This window comes from Mustelus asterias, chromosome 26, assembly GCF_964213995.1.
Source record: "Mustelus asterias chromosome 26, sMusAst1.hap1.1, whole genome shotgun sequence".
In the NCBI taxonomy this organism is placed as follows: domain Eukaryota; kingdom Metazoa; phylum Chordata; class Chondrichthyes; order Carcharhiniformes; family Triakidae; genus Mustelus; species Mustelus asterias.
The window spans coordinates 4,363,459-4,385,100 of NC_135826.1; the positions used below are offsets into that span (position 1 = coordinate 4,363,459).

General features: G+C 44.0%; 1 protein-coding gene across 1 annotated transcript in view; it reads left to right on the top strand.

Annotated features, from left to right (window-relative positions):
• Nucleotides 1–21,642, top strand: part of LOC144479380 (cation channel sperm-associated auxiliary subunit delta-like) — a 145,306-nt gene that overhangs the window by 50,291 nt on the left and 73,373 nt on the right. The window contains exon 8 of the mRNA XM_078198000.1: nt 13,457–13,549. Within this exon, the coding sequence (XP_078054126.1) occupies nt 13,457–13,549 (93 nt within the window). The remainder of the gene's footprint in view (nt 1–13,456; nt 13,550–21,642) is intronic.

Here is a 21,642-nt window from a genome sequence, read left to right on the forward strand (position 1 = left end):
CCCTAATCTTCTTCAGTAGCCTTTTATGGGGCACCTTATCAAACGCCTTTTGGAAATCCAAAAACACCGCATCCACCGGTTCTCCTCCATCAACCGCCCTAGTCACATCTTCATAAAAATCCAACATGTTCGTCAAGCACGACTTTCCCCTCATGAATCCATGCTGCGTCTGATTGATCGAACCATTTCTATCCAGATGCCCTGCTATCTCCTCTTTAATAATGGATTCCAGCATTTTCCCTACTACAGACGTTAAGCTGACCGGCCTATAGTTACCCGCCTTTTGTCTCCTTCCTTTTTTAAACAGCGGCGTAACATTAGCCGTTTTCCAATCAACCGGCACTACCCCAGAATGCAACGAGTTTTGATAAATAATCACTAACGCATCCACTATTACCTCTGACATTTCTTTCAATACCCTGGGATGCATTCCATCCGGACCCGGGGACTTATCCACCTTCAGTCCCATTAGTCTACCCAGCACTGCCTCTCTGGTAACATTAATTGTATTAAGTATTTCTCCTGCTGCCAACCCTCTATCGTTAATATTTGGCAAACTATTTGTGTCCTCCACCGTGAAGACCGACACAAAAAACTTATTTAAAGACTCAGCCATATCCTCATTTCCCACTATTAACTCCCCCCTCTCGTCCTCCAAGGGTCCAACATTCACTCTAGCCACTCTATTCCTTTTTATATATTTATAAAAACTTTTACTATCATTTTTTATATTAATTGCTAGCCGAGCTTCATAGTCTATCCTTCCTTTCTTTATCGCTTTCTTAGTCTCTCTTTGTTGTTTCTTAAATTTTTCCCAATCACTTGTTTCTCCACTATTTTTGGCCACTCTGTACGCAGCTGTTTTTATTTTAATACTCTCCTTTATTTCCTTCGTTATCCACGGCTGGTTCTCCCTTTTCTTACAATCCTTGTTTTTTGCTGGAATATATTTTTGCTGAGAACTGAAAAGGATCTCCTTAAAAATCCTCCACTGTTCCTCAGCTATCCTACCTGCCAGCCTGCTCTCCCAGTCTACCTTAGCCAATTCATCCCTCATCCTATCATATTTCCCTCTGTTCAAACAGAGGACACTGGTTTGGGACCAAACTTTCTCCTCTTCCATCTGAATCAGAAATTCGACCATATTGTGGTCACTAGACCCAAGAGGGTCCTTCACAATAAGATCCTTAATTCTACCTACCTCGTTACACAATACCAGATCCAAAATAGCTCGTTCCCTCGTCGGTTCCGTAACATGCTGTTCAAGGAAACTATCCCGACAGCATTCTAAGAACTCTTCCTCCATTCCACCCTTACCGACTTGAGTCTGCCAGTCAATGTGCATGTTGAAGTCCCCCATGATTATTGCCGTTCCGTTTTTACACGCATCCCTTATCTGCTTGTTTATAGCCCTCCCTACCTCAACATTATTATTTGGGGGCCTATATACCACACCTACTAGTGTCTTTCTCCCTCTACTATTCCTCATCTCTACCCATAATGATTCCACGTTTTGTTCCTCAGAGCCTATGTCATCCCTCAGTACTACCCTGATATTATCTCTTATTAATAGCGCGACCCCACCACCTTTTCCTTCCTGTCTATTCTTCCTAAACACCTGATACCCCTGGATATTCATCTCCCAGTCCTGGTCACCTTTCAGCCACGTTTCTGTAATGGCCACTAGATCGTACCCACTCGTGCTGATTTGCACCATCAACTCATTTACCTTGTTCCGAATGCTTCGTGCATTCAGGCAAAGTGTCCTTATTCCAGCTTTTATCTGGACCCGCTTTGATGAGTCGCGAACACCCTCTCCCTCTACTCCCTTATCTAAATTACCGCCTTCATTCACTTGCACCCTCTCCTCTACCATTAATTTTGTAATTCCCCTTACCCCTGCATCCTCCACCCCATCAATTAGTTCCTTGATCCTAGTCAACTCTTCTAGCTCCCCTCCCCCCAACCTATCTAGTTTAAATTCTCCCCAGTAACCTTAGCCAACCTACCGGCCAGGATATTGGTCCCCGTGTGATTCAAGTTCCACCCGTTTTTTGTATACAGATCACCCCTGCCCCTAAAGAGGTCCCAATGGTCCAGGAACCTGAATCCCTGCCCCCTGCACCAGTCCCTCAGCCACACATTCATCTTCCACCTCACTCCATTCCTGCCCTCACCTTCCCGTGGCACAGGCAGTAATCCTGAGATTACTACCTTTGCTTTCCTCTTTCTCAGCTGTCTCCCTAATTCCCTGTACTCCCTTTTCATGACCCCTTCTCCCTTCCTACCCACATCAGCGGTACCAATATGTACCGCTACCTCAGGCTCCTCTCCCTCCCACCTCAGGATTTCCGGGACGCGACTAGCGACATCCTGGATCCCGGCCCCAGGGAGGCAGACCACCATGCGAGAATCCCGCCTACCTCCGCAGAAACGCCTGTCTGTCCCCTTCACCATCGAGTCCCCGATTAATACCGCCTTCCTCCTCTTTTCCTTAGCCCTCTGAGTTACAGGGCTGGACTCCACTGCGGAGACACGGCCACTGCTGCTTCCCCCAGGCGGGCTGTCCCCCCCAGCAGTACTCAAGCAGGAGTACTTGTTGTGCAGGGGCAAATCCACTGGGGTGCTCTCAACCACCCTAGCCTTACCCTTCCTGGCCATCACCCACTTGGCCTCCTCCCGTTGCCCTGGTGTGACCACCTGATGATAGCTCTTGTCTATCACCTCCTCATTCTCCCTCATCAGCCTAAGATCCTCGAGCTGCAGTTCCAGCTCCCTAACACGGTCCCTCAGGAACCGCAGCTCGACACACCCCTCACAGATGTGGATGTCCGGGAGGCCAGATGCCTCCAGGACCTCCCACATCCTACACTGGGAACAACACACTGGTTTCACACTCATACTGGACACTTTATGTCAAGTAAGACAGTGAAAAGTTAATAAGAGTGTAAGGAAACAAAAAAATAAATAATTAATTAAAGTCAGAAAACCCACTCTCTTACCCTCAGCCTGCTCCTGGGAACAAATCCCTGATATTAACAACTGACATTAAACCCAAACAACTGAGATTAAACCCAAACAACTGAGATTAAACCCAAACAACTGATATTAAACCCAGAACAACTGAGATTAAACCCAGAACAACTGATATTAAACCCAAACAACTGAGATTAAACCCAAAACAACTGAGATTAAGCCTAAACAACTGATATTAAACCCAAACAACTGAGATTAAACCCAGAACAACTGATATTAAACCCAAACAACTGATATTAAACCCAAACAACTGAGATTAAATCCAAACAACTGAGATTAAACCCAAACAACAGAGATTAAACCCAAACAACTGAGATTAAACCCAAACAACTGAGATTAAATCCAAACAACTGAGATTAAATCCACAACAACTGAGATTAAACCCAAATAACTGAGATTAAACCCAAACAACTGATACTGAATCCAAACAACTGAGATTAAACCCAAACAACTGAGATTAAACCCAGAACAACTGAGATTAAACCCAGAACAACTGAGATTAAACCCAGAACAACTGATATTAAACCCAAACAACTGAGATTAAACCCAAAACAACTGAGATTAAACCTAAACAACTGATATTAAACCCAAACAACTGAGATTAAACCCAAACAACTGAGATTAAACCCAAACAACTGAGATTAAACCCAGAACAACTGATATTAAACCCAAACAACTGAGATTAAACCCAAACAACTGAGATTAAATCCAAACAACTGATATTAAATCCAAACAACTGATATTAAATCCAAACAACTGAGATTAAACCCAAACAACTGAGATTAAACCCAAACAACTGAGATTAAACCCAAACAACTGAGATTAAATCCAAACAACTGAGATTAAATCCAAACAATTGATATTAAACCCAAACAACTGAGATTAAATCCAAACAACTGAGATTAAACCCAAACAACAAACAGTTACTCATGCTTGCTGCTTCTGATTGCCAACATTGCTCCTACTTGCCGCTAAGTGGAGTGAAGATAGGAAGCGTATCCAATGTCACTGCCTGGTGGCATTAACTATACAGGCTCATAATTGAAGAATGATTTATTTGATAATGTGTAGGTGGAATGCTTCCCCCCCCCACTCCACCAATGGAATATTGTTCTAGAATTTGTCATTGGCTAAGAGGAGGAAGATAATTTTTTAAATTGCCATTTGGTTGTTGAGAATAATGTGTTTGGCATCAAGAATAAACTATTAAATAATAGTTAAATAAACTATGGCACTATTTTCACCAGACACTTGATACTAAGGAGCTTCACAAGTTGGCAAAGTTGCGATATTATCTGCAATGCCAGTTTAGCTCTTATTTAGCATAAAATTCTAACTTGGTAAAACAGTTGAATCACAAGTTAGGACAGGATTCCTGGAAGATCATCAAGGGATAGATTGACAATTAAATTGCCTGCTGGTGCTTACTAATGAGCTGCATGCCATTTCAGTCGATAATGCATAATTTGACAACCTCTGCTAACACTGAACTGCTGACCAGGTGTAAACAATTGTTGCTAAGGATTTCAAGGAGTATTTGAAGCCATACTCTGGTTTCACTTGCTGATTGTGTCATAATAATGGAGGAAAAACACCACATTATGTCCAGAAATTTAGAACTTTGAATAAGATGTGACACGCGAGCCAAAGATGGTCGAATTGTTGGTGGGTCTTACTCTGAACCACATCCTGTTTCCAGACAAGCTTACTTTTAAAGCATGCAGAAACTAATTGACATCTTCAGTGGAGATAATGGGAGATGAGTATCACTCTTTCTTTAAATCAAGAAAACTTGGTTAAATTAGCTCCTTTTAAAACTTAAGTATTGGGACTGAGCAAAGAAATCCTCAAAGGAAGGGATCCTTTTCAGCTTGATCTTATTTCAACCAACAAAGGAAGTTGAATAAAGAAAGGGAACCAATTCATTCCTCGTCACCTGGTCCATAAGAGTGTAAGTGTTCTCTTCCAGATTAACTCATTTGGGAAACCTCACCTGGGGACTGGTCGTAACAAATTGTGATTGCCTTGCCACACTGTGTTTGAAGAGGATTTTTTGAGACAAATTGGGAGACTTTCTGGGATACTTGGCCATATCACCAGCACTCTATCAAGATTTTTCTGAAAAATAATCTCAGGATTTCACTTTACCTTTATTGGACACCTTATAGGAGCCAGCAGGAGAAAGGAAGTTCTTGGTCATGGGATTTTGCCAGAGTACCCCTAGCTCTGTGAAATAACTCCTCAGAGACCAGTGTCCCTTCATCAGATTCCCTTTATTTACAAACTCAATTCCACTCCTAAGAGTGCTTCAGGTACAAAGTCAGAATCCGGAATGACACTCCAGATTCTGACTTTGTACCGGAAGCACTCTTAGGATACAAGCGAGACTCCAAGACTGGGAAGGCAATCATTACCTCAATCAGGAAGCTCATACTCCAAGAGGCCAACTCCATGGGCCTTATTGGGGTCATTACACCCTGCATGAGGATTTGAAAAAGGAGATGAAACAAGGCAGAGAAAGACCAGGTACTGCAGGAGAGAGATACACAAGGACTCCCTATCCATCCAGGGTATTCATTAAGCACATTTCCTAATGTGATCCAAGATCAGTGCATGAAGAAGCTATGCTCTACCAAGGATGTCATCTCAGAGATCTGTGGTCTTGTAGAATACAAACTTAAGTTGCAGCACAGCTAGAACTGCTTCTTTATCTACATCAAAAATAAGCAATGAAACATGATGAGTGGGATTTTCTGGCTGGCCCCGCTGCAGTGAACAGAGATTTGGCTAAGCATTTACAAATATTGAACTATTTACCATGGTGTTTTGTCTTAGTGGCTATATATAAGTGCTGTTATGTAATCTTGCGTTTCTACAAAATGCAAACCCAATGGGTGCATCTAGGGAGGTGGATGGCTACTGAACATAGAAGATTACAGCGCAGTACAGGCCCTTCGGCCCTCGATGTTGCGCTGACCTGTGAAACCAATCTAAAGCCCATCTAACCTACACTGTTCCAATATCATCCATATGTTTATCCAATGACCATTTAAATGCCCTTACTGAAAGGCTGTAAAGGATGGGTCAGATGTATTGCTATGTCACACTTGAGAAGTAGTGGGCTGTGATGGTCGTGCCTCAGACTGCAATAGTTCAGTGTAGGCTTCAGCAATATGTGCTAACTGGCAAGTGCCAAATAATGGTGGAACAGCAGAAGGTCAAAACAACCATATTGGCACCCAGTGACAGGCCAGTAGGTTTTCCATACCACTTCCTCAGGACCTCTGTTCAGCCCATCTAATGATCTGGTGGAAGACGGATTTCTGGGCATCAGTGACGTTCTGCAGGCTCCTTTCAACCTCGGAACCCAAAACCACCACTTCAGATGTGAGTGCAACAGCTGCAACCTCAGCCATCAATTTCTGCATAATGTCAAATTTTGCAGAATGCAGTTTGGTATTGGCCAACCTTTCCATGCTTTCAGGTTCTGCATCAACCCATGGACCAAGATGGATGCAGATTCCTCCATCTCCTAAGCCACGGCGAGTAAGGTTTCTGATGTGTCCTCCCTCCATTGTATCAAGCATTTGTTTTGTTGCACTAAGTTGTCTTCATCTGTCTCTTCTGCAGCAGAATTAATATACAATCTGGTCCCCTGGAAAGTCCCTTCCATCCTGTGTGGCTGCTGTCCAAAAGTACTCATTACATCCCATTATAAAGAACCTCTCTTGATTTAGCCTCTAGTTATTTGTGATGGTGGTCTCTGAACTGGTGTCGGCAGCACTAGTAGCCACAGACACAGTGGATTCTTCCTCACTCTCATCTTCCTTGTCCTGTTTCTCTCGTGGAGTTTTGAAATGGTTGTTGCAGATCTTATGCTTGCTTTGAGGATGGCTGGGAGGGAGGTTTTTTGTTCCTGGAAGTTTACAGTGATAAAGCTGGAATGGTTGGGGTCTAGCATGTGACCACTATAGAAAGATATGTATGATGAAACTATATTGCGAATGCAGATAACTGGGAGATTAAGGACCAGGAATATTTGTGCATCAATTAAGAAAGTAAAATAGCCCCTGCTATGTCTTTACCACTCCTCCACTGATTATGGCCAGCAGTGCCTTCTTAAGAAGGGTAATGTGATGCAGGCTTGGTTGACCACTCCTAATCACATCCTGCACCACTGGTTATATGCTAACTTGTCTTGGAAGAGAAAGAGTAGTCATTATGAAGAGTGTGTTGACAGCTCTGTTTCTGTGTGTTTGAGATGCCTCAGATGGTTCTTTAGCTGTGATTTTTGTCTGAAGTGCAAGTAGTAAGTGTGAAAGATACAATTGTGTCAGGTATATAAATGAGATGTAGAGCTAGAAGATGGATGAAGTGTTGGGATTGTGATGCTGGTGATGGTGCAATTATTAAGCAACATGTTTGTGAGATGAATTGCTATTTTGAACATTTGTTCAGTTGTTCAATTTATTGTGGCACTAGAGTCATGACTAGTTCCAGAGCTCCCAGCTGTCACCTTCCAAGTGATCTTCACCCACAGAAGCTGCATATGCTGCATCTAAGGCCTATTTCCTCCCTTTGAGTCAAAGGGCCCTATTTTACTATTTTCATTCAAAGCATTGGCTGGACTTGAAACTGGGAGTGTTTCAGATCTGACTTTTATAGAGTCATAGAGGTTTACAGCATGGAAACAGGCCCTTCACCCCAACTTGTCCATGCGACCCTTTTTTTTATACCTCTAAGCGAGTCCCAATTGCCTGCATTTGGCCCATATCCCTCTATACCTATCTTATCCATGTAATTGTCTAAATGCTTTTTAAAAGACAAAATTGTACCCACCTCTACTACTACCTCTGGCAGCTTGTCACCACCCTCTGTGTGAAAAAATTGCCCCCTGGACCCTTTTGTATCTCTCCTCTCTTACCTTAAACCTACGCCCTCTAGTTTTAGATTCCCCTACCTTTGGGAAAATATATTGACTATCTAGCTAATCTATGCTCCTCATTATTTTATAGATCACTATAAGATCACCCCCTCAGCCTCCTACACTTCAGAGAAAAAAGTCCCAGTCTATGCAGCCTCTCCTTATAACTCAAACCATCAAGTCCCGGTAGCATCCTAGTAAATCTCCTCTGCACTCTTTCTAATTTAATAATATTTCTATAATACGGTGACCAGAACTGTGCACAGTATTCCAAGTGTGGTCTTACCAATGTCTTATACAACTTCAACAAGACGTCCCAACTTCTGGTCAACGTTCTGACCAATGCAACCAAGCATACTGAATGCCTTCTTCACCACTCTGTCCACCTGTGACTCCACTTTCAAGGAGCTATGAACCTGTACCCCTAGATCTTTGTTCTGTAACTCTCCCCAACGCCCTACCATTAACTGAGCAAGTGCTGCCCTGGTTCAGTCTACCAAACTGCATCACCTCGCATTTATCTAAATTAAACTCCATCTGCCATTCGTCAACCCACTGGCCCAATTGATCAAGATCCCGTTGCAATCTGAGATAACCTTCTTCACTGTCCACTATGCCACCAATCTTGGTGTCATCTGCAAACTTACTAACCATGCTTCCTAAATTCTCATCCAAATCATTAATATAAATGATAAACAACAGTGGACCCAGCACCGATCCCTGAGGCACACTGCTGGTCACAGGCATCCAGTTTGAAAAACAACCCTCTACAACCACCCTCTGGCTTCTGTCATCAAGCCAATTTTGTATTCATTTAGCTACCTCACCCTGGATCCTGTGAGATTTAACTTCATGCAACAACCTACCATGCGGTACCTTGTCAAAGGCCTTGCTGAAGTCCATGTAGACAACATCAGCTGCACTGCCCTCATCTACCTTCTTGGTTACCCCTTCAGAAAACTCAATCAAATTTGTGAGACATGATTTTCCACTCACAAAGCCATGCTGACTGTTCCTAATCAGTCCTTGCATCTCTAAGTGCCTGTAGATCCTGTCTCTCAAAATACCTTCCAACAACTTACCCACCACAGATGTTAGGCTCACAGGCCTGTAGTTCCCAGGCTTTTTCCTGCAACCCTTTTCAAACAAATGCACAACATTTGCCATCCTCCAATCTTTAGACACCTCATTTGTGACTATCGATGATACAAATATCTCTGCTAGGGGACCCGCAATTTCCTCCCTAGCCTCCCACAGTGTTCTGGGATACACTTCTTCAGGTCCCGGGGATTTATCTACCTTGATGTGCTTTAAGACTTCCAGCACCTCCTTCTCTGTTATATATATATACTCCGCAAGACATCACTATTTATTTCCCCAAGTTCCCTAACATCCATGCTTTTCTCAACAGTGAATACTGATGAGAGATATTCATTTAGGATCTCACCCACCTCTTGTGGATTCACACATAGATGACCTTGTTGATCCTTAAGAGGCCCTACTCTCTCCCTAGTTACCCTTTTGGCCTTTATGTATTTATAGAAGCTGTTTGGATTCTCCTTTGCCTTATCTGCCAAAATAATCTTGTGTCCCTTTTTTGCCCTCCTGATTTCTCTCTTAACTCTACTCCTACACCCCCTATACTCTCAAGGGATTCACTTGATCCCAGCTGCCTATGCATGTCCGTGCCACTTTCTTCTTGATCAGGGCCTCAATATCCCGAGTCATCCAGGGTTCCCTACTTCTTGCCCTTCGCTCTAAGAGGAATGTGCTTACCCTGAACCCAGGTTAACACACTTTTGAAAGCCTCCCACTTACCAGATGTCCCTTTGCCTTCCCACAGACTCCCCCAATTAACTTTGGGGAGAACTTTTGAAAGTTCCTGTGTGATACCATCAAAATTGGTCTTGCCCCAATTTAGAATTTTAACTTTTGGGTCAGACCTATCATTCTCTATAGCTATCTTAAAACTAATGGAATTATGGTCACTGGTCCCAAAGTGATCCCTCAGTAACACTTCTGTCACCTGCCCTTCCTTATTTCCCAAGAGGAGGTCAAGTTTTGCCCCCTCTCTAGTCGAGCCATCCACATACTGAATGAGAAATTCCTCCTGAATGCACTCAACAAATTTGTCTCCATCCAACCCTCTACTATGGCTGTCCCAGTCAATGTTGGGAAATTAAAATCCCCTACTATTACCGCCCCATTTTTCTCGGAGCTATCTGTAATCTCCTTACATATTTGCTCTTCAATTTTCCGCTGACTATTTGGGGCCTATAGTACAACCCAATCAAAGTGATTTCCCCCTTCTTATTTCTCAGTTCTACCCATATAGACTCAGTGGCCGAACCCTCGGATATATCCCCTCTCAGTACTGCTGTGATGTTTTCCCTAATCAAAAGTGCAACCCCCCCTCACCCCCCCCCCCCCCCCCCCCCCCCCCCCCCCCCCCCCACTCTCTTACCTCCTGTTCTATCTTTCCTATAGCATCTGTACCCTGGAACATTGAGCTGCCAGTCCTGACCCTCGCTTAGCCATGTTTCAGTAATTACTATAATATCCCAGTCCTACGTACCCATCCATGCCCTGAGTTCAGGTTAGGTTGATTGGCCATGCTAAATTGCCCCTTAGTGTCCTGTGGTATGTAGGTTAGAGGGATTAGCGGGTAAATATGTAGGGATGTGGGGGTAGGGCCTGGGTGGGATTGTGGTCGGTGTAGACTCGATGGGCCAGATGGCCTCTTTCTGCACTGTAGGGTTTCTCTCTCTCTTCATCTACCTTGCATTGAAATAAATGCAGTTTAATTTGGACTTCCCTTGCTCTCTGTCTTGCTGTTGCCTGATCTGTCTGGTACTAGGATTACTGACACTGCCTTTGCTACTTAATGTGCTCTCTTTAACTTCTGTGCTGTCCTCAACCTCCCCTTCTGTCTCTACTGCTTTGGGTCCCACCCACCCTGCCAAACTAGTTTAAACCCTCCCGTGCGGCTCTAGCAAATCTCCCCGCCAGGATATTCGTTCCCCCTCCAGTTCAGGTGTAACCCGTCTTGAACAGTCACCCCTTCCCCAGAAGAGATCCCAATGATCCAAAAATCTAAATCCCTGCCCCCTGCACCAGCTCTCAAGCCACGCATTCCTCTGCCTAATCTTCCTATTCCTACTCTCACTAGCACATGGCACTGGTAGCAGTCCAGAAATCACTACCTTCGAGGTCCTGCACTTTAGTCTTCTGCCTAACTCCCTTTATTCACACTTCATCACTTTTGCTACCTATGTCAATGGAACCAATATGTACAACAAACTCTGGCTGCTCACCCTCCCCCTTAAGAATGTCCTGTAACTGCTCAGAGATGTCCTTGACCCTGGCACCAGTTCGATGCCCGTTCTCCAGCGCCCTCATACACTCCCTGCAAAAATATGAGCGATTCGGAATCGCACTGCAGAAATCTGTGGGTGGGGCTTAACGTGCCCAAAATCCTGCAGCTCCGATTGGCGCCTCCAACTGCGAATGTGCAAAAATAATATAATGTTGCTCCCCTGCCATATCCCTCCCGGGCTGGATAATGCCTCCCCCTGACCCCCACAGACATTGTCCCCCCCCCCCCCCACATTACTGATCCTCTCATCCCCCCACCCCTCCGCCACCCAGACCGATCGTGGCCTCCTCCCTCCTTTCCCCACTGATCTCCGGCAGAGTGGCAGCGGAGCCCCTTTCCCCCCCACTGATCTCAGGCAGAGTGGCAGCAGAACCCCCTTCCCCTCCTCTGATTTCAGGCAGAGTGATTCCCCTTTTGGGTGCGGTCCCGATAGTGGCCATTTTCGGGCCTTGGTAAAGGGGAAACTGACGCAGAGGCAGGCGTGGATCGCGCTACTCGCCCGACTGTACCAAGTTTTCGCGCTTGGGCGCAACACGATGGTTAAATTGGGCTCAAAGTCTTTCCTCCTCTACTGGAGCTGTACAGGAAATGCAGTGCACATTTGGGAAATTAGGTACTTTCTCTCAGCCTTCTACAACAACTCCTCTCCAGTGGGATTGGGTGAGTGCAGAGTTCATATATAACTCGAAGAAACTTGTGTCAAGTCATCACTTGAGTGTTAAACCTGCAATTGTTGGTTTCAGTGCCAGCAGATAGATTTAAAACATGATTATTAACAATTAACCTGAAAATTCACATTTTCAAATAGACTTTTCTTATTAGCAAATTGTCTATTTAGCATCTGTTTTGATGCTTTCACCAAGACAATCCTCTGTGTTGAAGCATATGATCTATTTGTCCTTTTATGTCTAAAGGTGACCTTAGTTATTAATGAGCTTCAGTGTCTTATTAGTATATTTAGTGATTTAATGTTTCTTAAGAGGAAGTGCAGCAGTGTTTTAACATTGGATAAACATGACTGCTCAAATGGAATCCGTGGTTTCAAAACTTTTATCTTCAAGGCAGATTCTAACTGAAAAGGGAAACTGAAAAAAAAACGGTGAAAGGAAATTGACCCAGTTTCCAAAGAAATGAAAACTGAAGATAACATTGGCAGATCTTCACCATCCAACTGTGGAGGTTCTGCCAACCTGTGAAGACTGTACCAGTGGAAATCGGGTTGGCGTGTGCAGCTGTTGGCTGGAGATCAGGCTAGCTTATAGAAGTTTATAAAATAAACTTTAAACTTTAAGAAAAGGAACTGAAATTCTTCAAAGCAAAGACTGTTTTGAAGAGTTTATATGCAGAGAAGACTACTAAACCACATTTAAGATCTGTCTTTGTTCTATTCTTTTAATGTTTATAGGTTATAATTGACTGCAACTTGCCTTCTGTTCCCAACACATCTGATAAAAGGTCTGAGATGGAGGAGGAAAGCAGCTGCCATGCAGCCATTTAATAGCCAATTTACCCTTGATGGACTGGTAGTACCAGTAGTCCAGATTTATGGACACTTCCAGTACTGTACTTGGATGATGAAGAGGTGAACTACAATGGATTGGAACTTCATAATGTTTGGGGATCAGCAACGGCATTGGCGAGGGATGCGGGGGCCAGGAGGGCAACTTGGGGCTGGGGGGTTTATAACCCAGGATTCTGTTGGCCCCAGAGGCCAGTAAGGAAGGTACCCTCTCCCTGCCTACTACCAGCCCATGGAAGAAAATCTACAGGACCTCCCCTCCCTCTGGCAACTGACGGCAGTGAGATGAGGCCCCATATGTAGGCTTCAGTTGCCCACTTAAGGATCTCGATTGGTCCTCTGGCAGGTGGACTGTCGGAATCACTCCTGCTGTTTGTATAATTGCCGAGTGGGGGAAGGGCCATGTGGACGGCGAGTAGATAGCGGACAATATGTCCACTGTATTAATCCTGAACCTCTAGATTAACTAGTCTAATAGCATTACCACAACACTACCAATTACCCAAGGATCGAGCTTTAAATATACAATGTTTGATTTAAGGTATTTTAAGTCATGTTAATGACCTATATAATCCATATCTATAACTACTCTGTTTTACAGGCCAGAATGTGTATCCAGTTCGGGTTCAAATGAACAGAGAGCGAAAGGATAATTTGCTAAATGAACAGCAAACCATTGACCAAGTTGTAACCAGTATGTATATTAAACATGATTAAATCATCTGAAAAATATCATTGTGCAATGTTTAATTCATCAACTTAAAATGGAAATCAACCTTAGTTTTTTTCCAATTGAATAATTATTTTGAAGATGTTCTTTTAAGCAGGAGGTTTGAGAAGATCTTTTATATTGGGAAGGAATTATAGTATATGATACATACCCATAGCCTGATGCAATGTAACTAATGGTGACATGCTGCGGTGGTCAGCTGACCCAATAGACAATGTAACCAATGGGCAACATGATGTGGTGGTCTCGATATAAATAGAAAGCAGGGATTATGGAGAGCATTTGTGGCCCAGGGTGTGGCCGAAGTGGTGATGTAATGAAGTTTCTTCATTAAACTTTTACTTTGATTTACTTTGTGAAGTTAGTTTTTTATATTTCTTGCCACTGAAGTATCGTTACTGCCAGATGAACATAGTCAAGATGTAGACTCCGTTTTTGTTGGTGCACATTGGAAAATGATGCAGAATATGAAAATAAACAGCTCATGTTAGTGAGAGATAAGGGCATGTTGCTATTCTTTACTATTAAAAAAATTAGATTAATTTCGGAGCAGATTTTTAAAAAGTTACCTTCTGTGCTCCAAAATGATTTGGAATAAAAGTGAACAAGCTGAGTGATACAATGCCATAAGTCAATTCATGAGGCAGATAATATATTAAGTCTGAGAATGAAACAAGAGTTGTTTATGAATGCAGTACAAATCTTCAGGCTGATAGAGCCTTGAACTCCGTCCTTAGTCTGTTATTTAATATCAGATATGTCATTTCCATTTTGGGTGGTGTTAAGTTTGTAAAGGCATGATCTACCTGTGAAACAATAAGGTTTAGGGTTTTGAGGTATAAACCTCTACTAATTAAAAAAATACTTAAACACTTATTAAATACTTAATATTTAAAAGGTTAAATACTTAAACCTCTACTAATTAAAATTAATACTTAATTAAATTAATTTACTTAAGTAAAAATACTTAAGTATACTAATACTTAAGAATTAGTATTCTTAATTTCTAATACTAGGGTCCTCGGTTGTCCTTGGTCTACAAAGTACTAATGACTACCATGGAATAATGGTTAAGAAAACAAGTGCAGAAATCTAAAGAACAGCTAGTTAAGGAAGCTAGAAAAATGAAGAGAAGTCTCCAAGCAGCTTCAAGTTAAAGGAACAGAGGAAACGGGGATTAGAACAGGATCCTGTTCAGTAAAGTAACAGAGAGCTGAAAAGGAATTGGATTGTGAGAGGCCAGAAAGATACCTGAAGTAAGGTTTTGGATATCTTACTACAGTTAGTGAGACATTATTTGAACTAATTGCAGAAAATAGTGGCTGGAACTGAGTTTGTGGAAAAGTATTCAAGACAGGAATCGTGAAAGGATAGTTTAGAAAACCTGGAGCTGGATTCTTAATGAAAACAGCTGCTTGAAAGCATTGTTTGAAAGAAAATTTTAAAAGTGTCTTTTTTGGGAATGGGGTTTGGTGACAATCATTTGGGGGGATTGTGACAAGAAATTCATGGAAGATCACTTGAGTGGCATCGGCCATTTGGTTTTAAAGTGGGGTGTTACCTTTGAAAACTCTATACATTTGCGAAGCTTAGGTGGGGGAGATAAGGAGTATTATGTTATAATCAAACTTTTTGTGTTTTTAGTGTTCATTTCTCATTGTTAAAAACTAATTAGCAGATCTGTGACTCCATTTCTCCAGGTTTTATTAAAAAATAAAAGGGTAGCAGGGATAACCCAGGAAATTATAGGCCGGTGAGCTTGACATCCGTGGTAGGGAAGTTGTTGGAGAGGATTCTTAGAGACAGGATGTATGTGCATTTAGAACGGAACAATCTCATTAGTGACAGACAGCATGGTTTTGTAAGAGGGAGGTCGTGCCTTACAAATTTGGTGGAGTTTTTTGAGGAAGTGACAAAAACGGTTGATGAAGGAAGGGCCGTGGATGTCGTCTATATGGATTTCAGTAAGGCATTTGACAAAGTCCCACATGGCAGGTTGGTTAAGAAGGTTAAGGCTCATGGGATACAAGGAGAAGTGGCTAGATGGGTGGAGAACTGGCTTGGCCATAGGAGACAGAGGGTAGTGGTCGAAGGGTCTTTTTCCGGCTGGAGCTCTGTGACCAGTGGTGTTCCGCAGGGCTCTGTACTGGGACCTCTGCTATTTGTGATATATATAAATGATTTGGAAGAAGGTGTAACTGGTGTAATCAGCAAGTTTGCGGATGACACGAAGATGGCTGGACTTGCGAAGAGCATTGTCAGGCAATACAGCAGGATATAGATAGGCTGGAAAATTGGGCGGAGAGGTGGCAGATGGAGTTTAATCCGGATAAATGCGAAGTGATGCATTTTGGAAGAAATAATGTAGGGAGGAGTTATACAATAAATGGCAGAGTCATCAGGAGTATAGAAACACAGAGGGACCTAGGTGTGCAAGTCCACAAATCCTTGAAGGTGGCAACACAGGTGGAGAAGGTGGTGAAGAAGGCATATGGTATGCTTGCCTTTATAGGATGGGGTATAGAGTATAAAAGCTGGAGTCTGATGATGCAGCTGTATAGAACGCTGGTTAGGCCACATTTGGAGTACTGCGTCCAGTTCTGGTCGCCGCACTACCAGAAGGACGTGGAGGCGTTAGAGAGAGTGCAGAGAAGGTTTACCAGGATGTTGCCTGGTATGGAGGGTCTTAGCTATGAGGAGAGATTGGGTAAACTGGGGTTGTTCTCCCTGGAAAGACGGAGAATGAGGGGAGATCTAATAGAGGTGTACAAGATTATGAAGGGGATAGATAGGGTGAACAGTGGGAAGCTTTTTCCCAGGTCGGAGGTGACGATCACGAGGGGTCACGGGCTCAAGGTGAGAGGGGCGAAGTATAACTCAGATATCAGAGGGATGATTTTTACACAGAGGGTGGTGGGGGCCTGGAATGCGCTGCCAAGTAGGGTGGTGGAGGCAGGCACGCTGACACCGTTTAAGACTTACCTGGATAGTCACATGAGCAGCCTGGGAATGGAGGGATACAAACGATTGGTCTAGTTGGACCAAGGAGCGGCACAGGCTTGGAGGGCCGAAGGGCCTGTTTCCTGTGCTGTACTATTCTTTGTTCTGAGCCAGGGTTCCATTCTGGGACACCAGTGACACCAACTGAGATCATAACAAAAGTGGGGGCTTTTGCGGGATTTCAAAATGTGGAAAAATGGTTATTGGATTTTGATAATTTGTTGGGATATTTTGAAACATGGAAAACAAGTAAAACTTGTTCTGGGATTTATTGTTAAAAGGTAGTAACCGGGATTCTCTCAGCTCGAGTAGCGCAGCAGGCCCGGAGACATCAGCGGGACTCAGGACCAGCATCTGGCTGATCGCGAGTCTCCCAAGCCCTTTTTCTGATGTAATCAGCCCCCCTGGATGATAGTCTCTGGGCCCGCTAGTGTCTCCCTCCCATGCTGGGAGAGGTCCCAACTAACAGGGATCAGGCGTGCTCACCCTGCTGGTGGAGACAGAGGCAATGAAGCCCCGCTGGGTGTTGAGGGTGGAGGGTTGCCCCTTGGGGACAAGTGGCACTGGCCAAGGGGCACACTGGTACTGCCAAGGGTGTGGGGCCAGAGGGGGGGGGGGGGGGGGCGGGGGATCGGGGCTTGTCTGGTGAGGTTCGGAGGCCAGCAATCAGGAGAGGATCAGGAAGGCTGGCAATATGGGGGTGGGGGTGGTCAGGGATAACATCTCTGAGGCCAGTAGTCAGGGGGTCAGCGATGTGGGGCCAGTGCTCATGCGCTGATCTCCCCACTGACAGATCGGCACATGCGCAGTGGCCCGTTCAGTACTATGCTATTGTCTCTCCAGTGGGATGAGTCTCCGCCACCCCCCCCCCCCCCAACGAACCAGCATGAATCTTTCTGAGCAGTCTTTGATGCACAGAATGCTGGAGATTCATTCAGGTAAGTACACATAAAATGGACGGGAAAATCTCCAGTTTTCCTGCCCATTGGGAACTTAGTTTTTTTGGGGGAGAATCCCGATTCTTGTGAATCCTTCAAAAAGAGTAAGTGGGATACTGAGGTAACGGACATAAGAATCGGAGTTACTGTGAAGTATATTGTATGGATTAGAATCCAAAATGGCATTGGAAACTGCTAAGACTTTCATAAAGATGGAGGATTTAACTCTGACTGGTTTACAGAAAGTAACCAAGTGTCAGTTAACTGAATTGGCAGATAAACTTGAATTACCTGCAGGGATAAGGAAAGCTGACGTTATTGAAAGTATAGTGAAACATTCAAAATTGCAAGGATTATCTGATAGACCAAGTTCTCTTGAAAAGTGAAGCCATTGAATTGGCAAAGATTCAATTACAAAGAGAACTGGAAATGAAGAAATTTGAAATGCAGGAAAAGTAGAGGGTTTTTCAAAGAGAAATGAAGATGAGGAAACTTGAATTTAAAAGGAGAAGTTAGCAAAGCAGAACAAATCCAACCCAGCCATTTACCGCCCCATCAGTCTACTCTTGATCATCAGTAAAATAATGGAAGGGGTCATCAACAGTGCTATCAAGCAGCACCTGCTCAGCAATGACCTGCTCTGTGACCCCCCAGTTTGGGTTTGGCCAAGGTCAGTCAGCTCCTGACCTCATTGCAAACTTGGTTCAAAAATGGAGAAAAGAGTAGAATTTCAGAGGTGAGGTGAGAGTGACAGCCCTTGACATCAAGGATGCATGCGGTCGAGTGTGGCATCAAGGAGCCCTACCATAACTGGAATCAATGGGTATCAGGGGGCTGGTTGGAGTCATACTTGGCACATAGCACAGTGGTTAGCACTGCTGCTTCACAGCTCCAGGGACCTGGGTTTGATTCCCGGCTTGGGTCGCTGTGTGGAATTTGCACATTCTCCTCATGTCTGCGTGGGTTTCTTCCGGGTGCTCCGGTTTCCTCCCACAGTCCAAAGATGTGCGGGTTAGGTTGATTGGCCATGCTAAAATTGCCCCTTAGTGTCCTGGGATGCGTGGATTAGCGGGTAAAATATATGGGGGTAGGGCCTGGGTGGGATTGTGGTCGGTGCAGACTCGATGGGCCGAATGGCCTCTTTCTGTACTGTAGGGTTTCTATGATTTCTATGATAGGAAGATGGTTGTGGTTATGGGAGGTAAGTCACGTGAGCTCCAGGACATCTCTGCAGGAATCCCTCAGGGTAGTGTCTGAGGCCCAACCATCTTCAGCTGCTTCATCAATGACCTTCCCTCCATCATAAGGTCAGAAGTAGGGATGTTCACCGATGATTGTACAATGTTCAGAATTATTTGCGGCGACTCAGATACTGAAGCAGTCCATGTTCAAATGCAACAAAATCTGGACAATATCCAGGCTTGGGCTGACAAGTGGCAAGTAACATTCGCAGCACACAAATGCCTGATTGTCTTTCAACCCACTTGTCAACCAATGAAAGACAAACCCTTGACATTCAATGGTGTTATCATCACTGAATCCCCCATTGTCAACATCCTTGGGGTTATCATTGACCAGAAACTCAACTGGACTCACCACATAAGCACATTGGTTACAAGAGCATGTCAGAAGCTAGGAATACTGCGGCGAGTAGCTCACTTCTGACTCTCCAAAGCCTGTCCGCCATCTACTAGGCACAAATCAGCAGTGTGATGGATTACTCCCTACTTGCCCACTTGATTGGCGCTGCATCCACAAACATCCACTCCCTCCACCACTGATGCTCAGTAGCAGCATGTGTACTATCTACAGGATGCACTTCATTAATTCACCAAAGATCCTTAGACAGCATGTTCCAAACCTACGACCACTTTCATCAAGAAGGACAAATGCAACAGACACATGGGAACACCACCACCTACAAGTTCCGCTCCAAGCCACTCGCCATCCTGACCTGGAAATATATTGCTGCTCCTTCGCACTTGCTGAGTCAAAATCATGAAATTCCCTCCCTAACGGCATTGTAGGTGAACCCACAACATGTGAACTGCAGCGTTTCAAGAAAGCAACTCACCACCACATTCTCAAGGGCAACTAGGGATGGGCAATAGATGCTGGCCAGCCGGTGACACTCATGCCCCATGGTTGATATTTTTAAAAATGAAGAAAGGGAAAAGGAGAGACAGATGTTCAGCTTAAAAAACTGATGGTTAAAGCATAGACATTGGAGCAGTTTGAGGAAGAATGTAGTTTTCTTTGAAAAGGTAGCTATGTAAATTGCCTAAAGAAATTTGGACATGACTTTTACAAAGTAGACTGCTAAGTATCAGTTAGTTCCTGAGGTGTCCAGACAGAAACTTTGGAATGTAAGAAACTGTCAGGACAAACTTATGTTGAATTTGAAAAGGAAAAGCAAAATAATTTTGACTAAAATAAGAGGTGGGATTAAGAAAATAATACAAATAGTCAAAGAAGAGATCAAATAGTTGGGAATGGTCAGGAAATTTCACCTCAGATCAGAAGGGAAGGCTCTGAGGTGGAAGTGACATTTGGACACCTACGTGTTTCAATTGTAACAAAGTGGGACACATGCAGGCAGATTGTTCGAAAGTAAATGGAAGACCAGTTGTAGTAGTAAGAAAGGAAATGGCTGTCATCAGTGGTACAGGTGAAATGTGCTCCTTGAGAATCAATGAGAAAGGAGGACAGATCTCAAGATGGTTCAGGTAATTATTTGAGTACTGGTGAAGGAAATCAAGCCATTGGAGCTTCTGGATGTTTTGTTTCAAAGACAGAAGTATTCCCTTTCTCATCTAACAAAATAAGGCTGAAGCATTTGCAACAATCTTCAGCCAGAAGTGCCAAGTGGATGATCTATCTTGGCCCCCTCCAGAGGTTCTACAGAATCACTGATGTCAGTCTTCAGCTAATTTGATCTACTACATGTGACATCAAAAAACAGCTGAAGACACTGGATACTGAAAGGCAATGGGTCCTGACAATATTCCGGCAATAGTATTGAAGACTTGCCCTCCAGAACTTGCCACACCCCTAGGCAAGTTGTTCCAGTTCAGCTACAATGCTGGCATCTACTCTACAATGTGGAAAATAGCCCAGGTATGTCCTGTACATAGGAAACAGGGCAAATCCAATCTGAACAATTGACACCCATCAGTCTACTCCCAATCATCAGTAAAGTGATGGAGGAGGGGGTCATCAACGCTATCAAGCGGCACTTGTTCAGCAGTACCCTGCTCACAGATGCTCATTTTGGATTCCATCAGTGTCGCTCAGCTCCTGACCTCATGATTCAAACATTGACAAAAGAGTTGAATACCAGCAGTGACATGAGGATGACAGTTCTTCACATCAAGGCAGCATTTCACTGAGTATGGCAAGAAGGAGCCCTAGCTAAATTGGAGTTAATGGGAATCGGGGGAAACCCTTTAGAAAACCCATAAGTTGGAGTCATACCTGGCACAAAGGAAGATTGGTGTGGTGCTTGGAGGTCAGTCATCTCAATTCCAGGACATCACTGCAGCAGTTCCTCAGGGTAGTGTCCAAGACCCAAGCATCTTCAGCTGCTTCATCAGGGACCTTCCTTCCATCGTAAGGTCAGAAATGGGGATATTCTCTGATAACTGCATAAGTTCAGTACCATTTGCGACTTCTCAGATACTGAAGTAGCCCATGTCCAAATGCAGCCAGGGTCTGGACAATACCCAGGTTTGGGCTGACAAGTGGCAAGTAATATTTGTACCACACAAATGCCAGGCAATGGCCATCTTCAATAAGAGGATCTGACCATTGCCCCTTGACATTCAATGGCATTACCATTGCTGAATCCCCCAGTATTAACATCCTGGGGGTTACTGTTGACCAGATACTAAACTGGACTAGCCATATCAACACTGCCGCTACAAGAGTAGGTCAAAGATTAGGCCCGGAACTCTCCCAAAGAAATTCTAAGTGTTGAATTTGTGGGAAAACTGGAATAATTCACGCTGTTTTTTTCAGTGGGAATCTCCCACACTCTGTGCAATGCAGAGGCCACCAGCGTGAATATCATTAAATTTCAGGGGGCAGGGTTTATTCGCACTGGAGAGGCTGAAACCAGCG